The sequence below is a fragment of the Mustelus asterias genome, chromosome 13 (genome assembly GCF_964213995.1).
Source record: "Mustelus asterias chromosome 13, sMusAst1.hap1.1, whole genome shotgun sequence".
Classification (NCBI taxonomy): domain Eukaryota; kingdom Metazoa; phylum Chordata; class Chondrichthyes; order Carcharhiniformes; family Triakidae; genus Mustelus; species Mustelus asterias.
Window position 1 is genome coordinate 95,955,260 of NC_135813.1, and position 13,675 is coordinate 95,968,934.

The window sequence follows — 13,675 nt, forward strand, 5'->3', positions numbered from 1 at the left end:
AGAGAATACATGCCCTGATGGGTAAATATACTGTACTTAAGTGTGACTTATTTAATAAGAAGGGTCTCTAAAATGTGCAAATACCATCAATCTGCCTGTTGAACAGCTGCTGTATAGATATCAAAACTCTTTTTACAATAAGGGTCTTTTTAAAAACAAAATACTTTAGTTGGTTCTTGTTTACTTTGATATAAACAAACTTTGGGGTATTCCTTCATGTACCCAAGCAGTTCCAAAACATATTGGATCTATAAGTGTGTGTTTAAGTATCGTGCAAACTCTTGCTTTTGTAATAAATATGTAATGGTGGCATCATATTTATTGGCTTTACAGGTCATAGATAGGCAGAAGGTCTAATTGCAAGTATAAATTTACACCTTACCACAATACCTTTTCCTTCACCACATGCCTTCTACTTAATGTTTTATTTCCCCCATATGCTACAAGCCACGATTAATATTAATGGCGTAACTGCACGGACTCTGAAGTAGTTGAGTATAGTATTGAAACCAGGTCAGAAATAAGGTCCAATGTCCCTTTTTGGTTGTTATTGAGGTTAACGTTCAACTGATGTAAATCTTATTGATAAAAGAGAACTTAGAGGCTGATATTGATTTATTTCCTCGTGGTACGTGTGATCCTGACAACAGCAATGGAAGAACTTTTGATATTTAAGAGCTCTAAGTTTAGAAATTACAGTTTTAACCTCGAGTGTTATTGATGGTTGTCAAAAACACAAACATTTAATCAAAATATCATCAATCTTTAGAATAAAATGCTTATTGGTCTCTGAAATTATCATTTAATCAATTATCCGACAATGTTTGACCTTCAAAATGGATAGTGGAGAAAATCAGAGAGGCACAATGTTTTAACAAAACAATTGGAGAAAGAATGGAGGTTACAAAAAACCAAATTCATTTTACATTTAAAAAAGTTTTTTTTTGTAATAATAGAGTTTAAAAATATCTACTTCCGATAAAGGGTTAAAAATATCTACTTCTGAAATCTGTGTATATTTATTATAACTTGGTTTTATTTCAGTATCACTGCTAAAAACGGAAAGGACTGACTTCGGGGAAGATTGGGACTCTGGGGAGGTGGTTTCATCACTCAATCAATCATAACTAAAAAAAAATTCTAATCAGTAATGAGAGCACTGTCATTTGTTACATGACCGTGCTGAGCATCTGCATGTGAATGTTTGGCCTTTTTTGTGTATTTGTTCAGAAACTTGTCTGTTTTCTTGATACCTGGTGTGTGTTAAACAAATGAGTGTGCTTAAACAAATGTCTGAATTGGCAAGCAGCTAAACTTTGCCTCTCGCCCAGTCTCAGACTCTAACTCCTTATGCGTACCCTAAAGACATCAATGTGGTCTGGCAGTCTTGTAGAGTTGTATGTTTTTAAAAGCAGGAAATCAGTACAAGTTGCATGTGAGGAGTGGTGCTGAATGTGTTTTCCATAAACAACAATTCATTTGGTTTTTAAAAGAAGATTCTTCTTTCATGGTTTCACTGAAGCATAATCCTGCAGCTCATAGGATTTCTGTTGAAGCTACATTTAAACAAATCGCCAAGAGATCGTGCAAAAAGTAGTTAAGTGAGTTTCCCCCCCACTTTCCCTTTCATTAAGGAACATGCCTCATCTTCATTACTAATTTAGAGTGCTGAATGCAACTACCAAAATAATTAAAATCGCAGTCTGTAGGCTTCAGCCACAGTACAAGCAAAATTCAGATAATCTTTGGCAAAATAGTGGTTCTAGAATTAGCCGAGGAGCACCTGTGTTAGAAAATGTTAGCCAGTGATTGAATTTGGTTCATGGCTTCAGGCCAAAGTGCCTTGCTAGATTCACTGTCTAGACTCATGAAGAATAGTCACTTGGACCAGGTACTGAAGGCAGTTGGTGGAATTGCACACCAACAAAGAGTCAATATTTTTATGAGAAAATTGGAAGGAAAAATGCATGGCAATGTTGTAGTAAAACTAAAATTACCATAGATTGCAAAGTTTAAATTGATCTTTGAAGCTTCAAAAAATCATGCCAATAGCAAGGGTGGACTTCTATGCCAATGATAAAATGTAAGCTGCTGGTATCAATGTGTGGTCACCATTTTGAAATATGAAAAAGTTTGTTGGTCACCATACGCAACCTGCTCTGTGTGGGTGTGTCTTAAACTCCTGCACATTTTCTTGCAAGAGGGCCTGCATCATCTGCTTGGGTCTCATGTAGTGGCTAACGGGATGATTATACTTTATACATGTATTTTTCAGCTGAAATGTTGAGGCCAGCTCCTCATTTGAATATAGCCCTAAACATGCACTTATTAGCTGAAAATCAGCAGGGGGAGAAGGTTGATTTATGTGCCAAGTGTAGGCCTAACCCATGCATTTTGGCATCCAAAACAGGATTTTTCTTGCATGCTGGGCCGACTTGTGCTATGGTAAATAGTTAACATTTCTGACTATTAAATTTATAAGACAGTGACCTTGTACACTATATTGCCGATAGTGTATAGGGTCATTTGCATACTAAAACAATCAATACCAAACAAACTAGAATTCACCAAATGCAATTCAAGGCTTTAACTTGTTAATGGAATCTGCTGTCTCCAACGGGACAGATATTAGTGGAGACCTGAGACACCGTACATTATGGCCCATTGACTACAAAATTTGTTTGGTATCTTTGATCGTAGGTTCAAGGCCCAGCAGTTTTCATTCATCCACAAACTCCTTTGTGAATTATTGCGGTGAGTTGGTTCTTTATCTTGGCCATAGAAAAATTTTCCAGTTTGCTCAGACTGCTTGAAATTAGTCTATACACTTTCTGGGCTGGTGCTTAAATCAGGAATACGATTGTAATGCAATTACACAAGCAGGATTAATATTTATTAAGGTGATGAAATGAAAACTATAATTTAAATTAGTTATCAGAAAAATAACTCTTTCTCTAAAATGCCACCAATGAGACAAGAACATCTATCAATAGCTGTCAATACTTCAGAAAATGCCAGGTTTCATGTTTTTCTTTGAAGCTCTGCCTTAGTGGATATTGCCAACTTGATTAACCACAGTCTTTTCTCGTATGAATGAATTATGTTAAGAAAAAAGATCAAAAGGGGTCCCCTAAAATTTATGTTGCATGCAATTGTCTGCTAATGTCCATTATAGCATTGGTGTGTTTTTAGGATTCATTATTGCTGGTTTGGAGATGAATGCCCTTTTTACATTAAAGAACTGCTTCCGTTACACCAGCTGCCATCGTATTGTATGTACAATCACTGCAAACTCAAAGTTGTCAAGGGTTCCACTTGTCAGCAACCACAATCAAGATAGACCTATTGCAACTGTGGTTGGCGGCAGCCAGTTCTTTGCATAGGAAACAGTTGGGAGAATTACTTCCTAAGGAAATTTCAGGTGCTTCTGATGGCACTGACAGCTTATTGTTTACATTAGAATTTCCCCTAATGATGCTCTCACTTTGAGACAGCCCAACAAGATAAATAAGGCACGAGTTAAGCAATCAGATTTCTGAATTTGTTCCTTGTAGATGTTGTGTAGCTCCAGAATTATTTTATGATTAGATGCTATTTGGGGGGAAAGGTGGGGGAAATATTTTTCTTCCACTGAAAATTGTATATCTTGGCTAGTCAAATTAGCTGGATAGATATTGACAAATATGAAATTTTGAAACTAGCATTTACAAATCAAAATGCATTTTTCATCTGTCTCCAGTTCCCAAACTGGGGCTGCAGGAGTGGTGAGGTTATCAGGCAGATGCAAGGAGAATTCTTGCTATAAATTACTGCCAGATAATTGGCCGATTGGATAGGTAACTGGCTGTCTGATCGAAGACAGAGGGTGGTGGTGGATGGAAAATTTTCGGACTGGAGGCAGGTTGCTAGCGGAGTGCCACAGGGATCAGTGCTTGGTCCTCTGCTCTTTGTGATTTTTATTAATGACTTAGAGGAGGGGGCTGAAGGGTGGATCAGTAAATTTGCTGATGACACCAAGATTGGTGGAGTAGTGAATGAGGTGGAGGGCTGTTGTAGGCTGCAAAGAGACAAAGATGGGATGCAAAGCTGGGCTGAAAAATGGCAAATGGAGTTTAACCCTGATAAATGTGAGGTGATTAATTTTGGTAGGACTAATTTAAATGTGGATTACAGGGTTAAAGGTAGGGTTCTGAAGACTGTGGAGGAACAGAGAGATCTTGGGGTCCATATCCACAGATCTCTAAAGGTTGTCACTCAAGTGAAGAAGGCCTATAGTGTGTTAGCTTTTATCAACAGGGGGTTTGAGTTTAAGAGCCGTGGGGTTATGCTGCAACTGTACAGACCTTGGTGAGACCACATTTGGAATATTGTGTGCAGTTCTGGTCACCTCACTATAAGAAGGATGTGGAAGCGCTGGAAAGAGTGCAGAGGAGATTTATCAGGATGCTGCCTGGTTTGGAGGGTAGGTCTTATGAGGAAAGGTTGAGGGAGCTAGGGCTGTTCTCTCTGGAGCGGAGGAGGCTGAGGGGAGACTTAATAGAGGTTTATAAAATGATGAAGGGGATAGGTAGAGTGAACGTTCAAAGACTATTTCCTCGGGTGGATGGAGCTATTACAAGGGGGCATAACTATAGGGTTCATGGTGGGAGATATAGGAAGGATATCTTTACGCAGAGAGTGGTTGGGATGTGGAATGGACTGCCTGCAGTGATAGTGGAGTCAGACACTTTAGGAACATTTAAGCGGTTATTGGATAGGCACATGGAGCACACACAGGATGATAGGGAGTGGGATAGCTTGATCTTGGTTTCAGATAAAGCTCGGCACAACATCGTGGGCTGAAGGGCCTGTTCTGTGCTGTACTGTTCTATGTTCCAATGCTGGTAATATGTGTGATGGTACCATAGCCCGCCCCTCAAGGCTCATTCTTGACACTGCTGTCAAAACTCAAGCAAACAATACCACTGCTGTGACTAAATGTGTTTCAGTTGTCAAAACAAAGTTGTTTGCCTTCTGGCCTGTACCAATGTGAAGCATAAATTTTTTTTTAGGAACTGTTCCTGGGCCTTGGGGTCACTGCTGCCTTAAATAAATAAATGCCAGCCATGTCAGTGTCCTTTGCAGTTCTGCTTCAAAAATATGTTAAAGAGTCATAGAAGTTTACTGCATGGAAACAGGCCCTTCGGCCCAACTTGTCCACGCCGCCCAGTTTTTACTACTAAGCTGGTCCCAATTGCTCGCATTTCCCTCTATACCCATGTAACTGTCTAAATGTTTTTAAAAGACAAAATTGTACCCGCCTCTACTTCTGCCTCTGGCAGCTCATTCCAGACACTCGCCACTCTGAAAAAATTGGCAGTGCATTCCAGGCCCCCATCACCTTCTGTGTAAAAAAAAAATCTTCCACCGCAAATCTCTACTGAACCTTTTCCCCCCTTAGCTTGAACTTGTGCCCCCTTGCAATTGTCATGTTGATATTGGGTGATTCAGCGATGGTAATGCATTGAATGTCAAGAGGTGATGGTTAGATTTGTTGGAGATGGTCATTACCTGGCACTTGGTGTGAATAATACTTGCCACTTTTCAGCCCAAGCCTGGATATTGTCCAGGTCTTGCTGCATTTGGACATGGACTGTGCTTCAGTGTCTGAGGAGACACAAATGATGCTGAACATTGTGCAATCATCGGCGAACATCCCCACTTCTGACCTTATGATGGAATGAAGGTCATTGATGAAGCAGCTGTAGATAGTTGGGCCTAGGACACTACCCTGAGGAACTCCTGCAGTGATTTTCCTAGAGCTGAGATGATTGACCTCCAATCACCACAACCAACTTACTATATGCTAGGTATGACTCCAACCAGCAGAGAGTTTTCCCCCTGATTCCTATTGACTCCAGTTTTGCTCGGGTGCTTTGATGCCATACTCGGTCAAACGCCACCTTGATGTCAAGGGCAGTCAACTCTCAACTCGTTTCTGGCATTCAATTCTTTTGTCCATGTTTGAATCAAGGTTGTAATGAGGTCAGGAGCTGAGTGACTGGTGGAGCCTAAACCGAGCGTCGGTGAGTAAGTTAGTGCTAAGTGCTGCTTGATAGTGCTTTTGATGATCCCTTCCATCACTTTACTGATGGTCGAGAGTCGACTGATGGGGTGGTAATTGGCCAGGTTGGATTTGTCCTGTTTCTTGTGTGCAGGACATACTTGAACAATTTTCCACATTGCTGGGGAGACGCTAGTGTTGTAGCTGAACTGGAGCAGCTTGGCTATGGGTGCAGCAAGCTCTGGAGCACAACTCTTCAACGCTATTGCTGGAATATTGTCTGGGCCCATAGCCTTTGCAGTATCCAGTGTCTTCAGCTGTTTTCATGATATCACGTGGAGTGAATCGAATTGGCGGAAGACTGATATCTGTGGTGCTGGGGACCTCTGGAAGAGGCCGAAATGGATCAATGACTTGGCACTTCTGGTTGAAGATTGTTGTGAATGCTTCAGCCTTGTGTTTTTGCATTGATAATGATGTGCTGGGCTCCTCTGTCTTTGAGGATGTGGTATTTGTCAAACAATATGGGCTGGGAAAAGATAGTGGGAGGAAAGAGGGCTCACTATGAGTTGATTGTGATAAGTTGGTTCCAGAGCATAGACTAAGAACAATGTATTTAGTTCTGAGTAGAGAATGTGATTTGAGGATGTGAGAATATTGGGGAGCTCTTTCATCCCCTGAATCTCCTTCCTGTTGTTTTCTCTGTTCCCCAATTTCTCTCATCCATGTTGTCTCAGTCTTTGCCCCATCAGTCTTTGTTTCCTGGTTGCTCCACCTAGTTTTACACTATGACAACTCTCTCGGCTCATCTTTCTCATTCCCATTATCCCCTTGATCAGCTATGTAGACAATTCACTGAGGTGTATAAGAATAATAATGGGATAAGGATTTCAACATCCTTGACATAAATTGGGATAGTCATTGTGTAAAGGGTTTAGAGGGGGTGGATTTCTTGAAATATATTCAGTAGATTTTTTTTCTGTCAATGTGTAGAAGACCCAACAAGGGATGGAGCAGTGCTAGATCTGGTTCTGGGGAACGAAGCTGAGCAAGTGTTCAGTGGGAGAGCATGTTGGTGATAGTGGCCACAACATGGTACGGTTCAAGGAAAAAGATGGCCTGCAAAAGATGGCTTTGGATTGGGACAAGACAGATAAAATAAGGCAGCATCTGGCCAAAGCTGACTGGGAACAGCTCCTCCCAGTGCTGGGAAATTTACAGTGGGGGGCATTCAGAAAAGAAATTAGGAGAGTACAGGTCCAACATGTTCCCTATAGGAGGAAATGTAAGAGCAAAAGTTCAGGGAACCCTGGATGTCTAGGATAATTCAGGACTAGATGAGGAAGAAGAGAAAGACTTTTAGCAAGTCCAAAGTAAGCAATTCAGCTGCGGCCCTAGAGGAAATATAGGAAGTGCCAGAGGGAACTTAAGAAAGCAATTGGAAGAACAAAAAGGGGCATGAAAAAGGACTAGCAAACAAGATTAGGGAGAATTCTAAGATATTCTATAAATACATTAAGGGGAAGAGGTTACAGGAAAAGAGTAGGGCCCATTAAAGACCAAAGGGGCAATCTGTGTATGAAGTTGCAGGATATTGGAAGGGTGTTAAATTAATACTTCTCATTGGTCACCACTCAGTTAGGATGTAGGTACAGAATTCAGGAAAAGAGACTGAGAGGACCTTAAGCAGTTTGACAAAGGAAGTGAGGAGGTATTGGAAGCTTTGATGGGCTTAAAAATGTACATTCCCAGGCCCAGATGAATTACATCCCAGACTGCTGTGGGAGGTCAGGCAGGAAATCTGACACAATTTTTTGATTCCCCTTTTCCACGGGAGAAGTGTCAGGCGACTGGAGGATTGCTAATGTGCTTCCAATGTTCAAGAAGGGTGATGGAGATGAACAAGGGAATTACCGGTGAGTCTCATATCAATGGTAGGGAAATTATTGGAGAATATTCTGAAGGAGAGAATGAATCGCCACTTGGAAAAGCATGGACTAATAAGGGATAGTCAGCATGACTTTGTCAGAGGGAGGTCATGCCTAACAAATTTTATAGAATTTTTAAAAAAAGTAATCGAGTGTGTGGATGAGGGAAGTGTAGTTGATGTGAATTTTAGGAAAGCCTTTGACAAGGTCACACATGTTAAAGCACATGGAATTCAAGGAAACTTGGCAGATGGATCAGAAGCTGGCTTAATAATGGGACACTAAGGGTGAAAGGCTATTAGAGTGACTGGAGGCCGGTATCCAATGGTGTACCACAAGGTTCAGTGCTGGGTCCCTTATTTGTTATATACATAAATGATATAGATGATGAGGGGTGAATGATCAGTAAGTTTGAAGATGACACCAAGATTGGTAAGGTGGTTAATAGTGGAGAAGGTTGTAGGCTACCAGAAGATATAGATGGGTTGGTCAGATGGACAGAACAGTGACAGATGGTATTTAACCCTGTTAAGTGTGAGGTGATGCACTTTGAAAGTAATGACAAGGGAGTATTTAACGAATGGCAGGACACTAGGAAACTGAGATGAACAGGTGGATCTTGGGGTACTTACTCACAGATCCCTGAAGGTGGTAGAGTAGGTGAATAGGGTAGTTAAGGCATAAGACCATAAGACCATAAGACATAGGAGCGGAAGTAAGGCCATTCGGCCCATCGAGTCCACTCCACCATTCAATCATGGTTGATTTCAACTCCATTTACCCGCTCTCTCCCCATAGCCCTTAATTCCTCGAGAAATCAAGAATTTATCAATTTCTGTCTTGAAGACGCTCAACGTCTCGGCCTCCACAGCCCTCTGTGGCAATGAATTCCACAGACCCACCACTCTCTGGCTGAAGAAATTTCTCCTCATCTCTGTTCTAAAGTGACTCCCTTTTATTCTAAGGCTGTGCCCCCGCGTCCTAGTCTCCCCTGTTAATGGAAACAACTTCCCTACGTCCATCCTATCTAAGCCGTTCATTATCTTGTAAGTTTCTATCAGATCTCCCCTCAACCTCCTAAACTCCAATGAATATAATCCCACGATCCTCAGACGTTCATCGTATGTCAGGCCTACCATTCCTGGGATCATCCGTGTGAATCTCCGCTGGACCCGCTCCAGTGCCAGTATGTCCTTCCTGAGGTGTGGGGCCCAAAATTGCTCACAGTACTCCAAATGGGGCCTAACCAGTGCTTTATAAAGCCTCAGAAGTACATCCCTGCTTTTGTATTCCAAGCCTCTTGAGATAAATGACAACATTACATTTGCTTTCTTAATTACGGACTCAACCTGCAAGTTTACCTTTAGAGAATCCTGGACTAGGACTCCCAAGTCCCTTTGCACTTTAGCATTATGAATTTTGTCACCGTTTAGAAAATAGTCCATGCCTCTATTCTTTTTTCCAAAGTGTACGACCTCGCACTTGCTTTCATTAGTCATGGCATAGAGTATAAGAGCAGGAATGTTGTTGGAGCTGCACAGAATGTTGGTTAGGCCATAGCTGGAGTACTGTGTGCGCAGTTCTGATCACCTCACTATAGGAAGGATGTGATTGCACAAGAGGGGGTGCAAAGGAGATTCACCAGGATGGTGCCTGGAATGGAACATTTGAGTTGCAAGGAGAGACTGGATAGGCTTGGATCATTTACTTTAGGGCAGAGCAGGATGAGGGGGTACATGATTGAGGTGTATGAGATTGAGGATTTTGGACATGGTTAATAGGAAGCAGCTTCCCCTTGGTTGAGAGGAAATTCAGAGGGGATTTGAGAAAATAAAAAAATTAGAGGATGGTGAGAATCTAGAATGCACTGCCTCGGAAGGTAATGGAAGCTGGAAACCTTATAACCTTTAAAAAGTATTTGGATGAGCACTTGAAATATTGTAACATTCAAGGGTATAGGATAAGTGCTGGAAAATGAGATTAGCAGTCTTTAGTGGTAATTATTGTTGGTGCAGACTTGATGAGCCACTGTACAACTCTATGATCTTCTGTTCCTTGTCTTTTCCTATTTGCTTGATCCTGCCTCTCTCTCCACCCCCACCCCGACTCTCCCATTCAACCCCTCTCCCATCTCAGGGCCATTCGACCTTAGCCCTTCAAAATCATCAGGATATTCAATTTCCCGTTTAAATAAGTGCGTTGTATGCCATTTCTGCATTGAAGGGTCAGCCTGAGCCTAAAAGTGGGCAAATATTGACGTGTAGTAAGGGATTGATCCTCTAGACCTGTTGAGTCAGAGGTGAGTGTGCTGTGACCTGAGCCCTTAGCGATGCCCGTGTTCATTTTAAAATACTTGGTAATCTTAAAAAAAACCAAACTCTCCCTCTTCACCCAAACGCAGGAAGAGTCTACAGACTACAGCCTTGATTGATCCAAGCTCAATGGCGCGCTCAGGGTGACTGTGGAGGAGCTGCTGAGGCGCAGGCGCAGAGGGTGGGTTGTGGAGGAGCTGCTGAGGCGCAGGCGCAGAGGATGGGTTGTGAAGGAGCTGCGCAGGCGCAGAGGATGGGTTGTGGAGGAGCTGCGCAGGCGCAGAGGGTGGGTTGTGGAGGAGCTGCGCAGACACGGCGGGGGTGGTCGTGGAGAAGGAGCTGAGGCGCAGGCGCAGTGAGGGTGGTCATCGAGGAGCGGCTGAGGCGCAGTGAGGGTGGTCGTGGAGGAGTTGCTGAGGCGCAGGCGCAGTGGGGGTGGTCGTGGAGGAGATGCTGAGGCGCAGGCGCAGTGGGGGTGGTCGTAGAGGAGCTGCTGAGACGCAGGCGCAGTGGGAGTGGTCGTAGAGGAGCTGCTGAGGCGCAGGCGCAGTGGGGGTGGTCGTAGGGGAGCCGCTGAGGCGCAGGCGCAGTGAGCGTGGCTTGTGTGGGGTGGAGGAGGAGGCTGCCGCGGCTGCGCAGTAGGATCAGTGGTTGCAGTTAGTTTTCAAGTGTGTGGTGGCGGCGGTGATGCGGTAGCTGGAGCCGGAGGGAAGGCGGTGAGGTAACCGGGCGGGAGAGAGGAAGGGCAGGGCTAGGCCGGGCACAAACACCCAGGCTGGGCCTGAGGGAAGGAGCGTTTTGTGTTTCTAAAGCCGGAGAGGAGGAGTGGAAAAAAAAACCTGTTAATTAATACGTCGTGAACGACAAATGTGGTTGGAGAATTTCCACACGGAGAGAGAGGCCTGAGTTTCGCAGCCTGAGGGAGAGAGGGAGGGAGGGGGCGTCAGAGGAGAAGGGAAGGCGCCATGGCTGGTACCAATTACAATTGCCTGAACCGAGCTCAACTGACCTTCGAATACCTGCACACCAACTCGTGAGTACCAAAATAAGGCGAGGAAATCGCCTCTATATTGGGGCTAAGGGTTAAAACATCACATGGATTTTGTTTTGTAAATGTGACTGAACTGTGTATGTGTGTGTATGTGTATATATGTATATTTTTAACACATTTAAGATATTCACATTGTATGCATTTCTATTTGTTATGTAACTTCCAAATTGTAAAGCGTTTAATTCAATTTTTAAATACAAAACAAAAATTTGATTTAACAGAAGTAATATAATATGCATATCACTGGCATCTACTAATTTAAAATATGTACATATTATGTAAAATAGATGTGGATCAATTGGAGCCCATCAAAATAAAGACACATTTCTGTCAAGGCAGGGTGCTTTCGGCAAGGTACAACGACTTGTTGACGCAGATGCTCTTCTGACTAACCTGAAAATGTTTGTACATTAGCACAATTCACAATTGTGAGGTGCCCAAATAGTGATAATTGAAGAGCACAAGGCATGCAGACATTTTGTTAAAATAAAAGGTGATAAGAAATCAAAGCATTAGAATTACTCGAGGTCTCGCCACACAAGACTCTACTTTTCTGGTGTTTACCCCAATAGTGTTGTTCATGTTTGCTGTTTAGTTGCTTAGTTTAATTCCTTTTGGCTATTGTTATATGTGTCTGATTTGTATTTTTTATCGTGAAGTGAACACATTGCAGAAATAGTAGGTGTTCTGTTTTGATTCTTCAACCAAAAGCATTGGCTTGTGTTCTCTTGTATACTTTGAAATGGGGATAAGGGAGACGAGCTAACTTGGTGATGCGGAAGTTTATTTTCAGACCGGGCTAGTAATGGTTATAACTTCCATCAAATCATAAAATTATTTAGCATGGCTCATCTGTAAGGCAGACATATGGAATATGGCAGAAAATTAAATATTTGACATTTAATTCAATTTGGTAGTATATCAACAATTAATTACACCAATATATAAATATTCTAAAATAGTAAAAATGTTGGGGAGTGTGATCAGAAGACTTGGATTTGTTCAGAGACTGTGTATTTGAATAGGCATAGGTAACACAGCCACAAGACGCACAGAAATGCAAATTCTTATTCAATTTTTCGCACCACCTGTCCCACACTGGCACACTCTTAATTTGGAAAGGAAAGCGAACATAAGTAGACTATGCAGCCTGTCGAGCCTGTTTCATCATTCACTACAATCATGGCTGATTTATGGCTTCAACGCTGCATTCCTACCTGCTCCCCATATCTCTAGATTTCCTGAGAGACCAAAAATCTATCTTGGCTTTAAATGGAGCATCCACAACCGTCTAGGGGTCAAGATTGCTACGTGTTTACAACCCGTTGGGTAAAGAAATTTCTCGCCTCCAGTCCTAAATGATCATCCTGTGCCCCCATGTTCTAGATTCCCCAGCCAACGGAAACATCTTGTGTCTATCCTGTCAAGCTGCTTCAGAATCTTATGTTTCAGTGAGATCACTGCTCATTCTTCTAAACTCCAAAGAATATAGACCCCAGTTAGTCAGCCTCTGATCATAGAACAACCCTCTCCTCAGTTTTAGTACCTAGTTCGAAATGTCTCTGCAGAGGGCATCCGAGCATTGGGATATACCTTTGCCAGATCTTGAATGCACTTTCCAAATGTCATTGAAGTGTTTTTGCTCCAAATCTGAAGGTTCTCGGGTTAACAAAACACAGCTTAGAAGCTGGATATAGAAAATTTCTTGATTTTGTACTGCACCCAGCCACATACACACAATTATCAAGGGAAGCAATGTCATCACTTGTCTCCTCAACCCCCCTCATTTTGTTTGAGGCAGTTGTTATTGGCCTTCCAGAGACTGATTCCACAGGTCGTGTATCAGTCAAATCGCAAAACCAGCTGCTCTAATCATAGCTACAAATGTGCCACCTTTGTTGCCATGTACAGACCTAATGGGAACCTGTCAAATTTAAGACTTACCTGGATAGTCACATGAGCAGCCTGGGAATGGAGAGATACAAACGATTGGTCCAGTTGGACCAAGGAGCGGCACAGGCTTGGAGGGCCGAAGGGCCTGTTTCCTGTGCTGTACTGTTCTTTGTTGTTCTTAAAATGTAGGGAGATGTATGTTGAGGTTCAATTATGTTTTGGATTGGGTAAATAAACTGAAATTTTAAAGATGGCAGTTTTACAGAACTACATTGATATGGCTGTAGATGTAGTGTATTTGGACTTCCAACAGGCATTTGATACGGTGCTGCACAATAGGTTAATATACACGATATTAACAAAGAGGTTGTGCTGGAATCTTTGAATGCCATCAAGATAGATAAGTTGCCGGGTCCGGATGGGATGTACCCCAGGTTACTGTGGGAGA

At 42.5% G+C, this 13,675-nt stretch overlaps 1 protein-coding gene across 1 annotated transcript in view; it reads left to right on the forward strand.

Moving 5' to 3' along the window:
* The first annotated feature begins 10,556 nt into the window (after positions 1-10,556).
* morc2 (MORC family CW-type zinc finger 2) overlaps positions 10,557-13,675 on the forward strand; it is a 99,820-nt gene continuing 96,701 nt past the window's right edge. Inside the window, exon 1 of the mRNA XM_078227350.1 lies at positions 10,557-11,316. Coding sequence (XP_078083476.1) covers positions 11,249-11,316 — 68 coding nt within the window. The 5' untranslated portion in view covers positions 10,557-11,248. The remainder of the gene's footprint in view (positions 11,317-13,675) is intronic.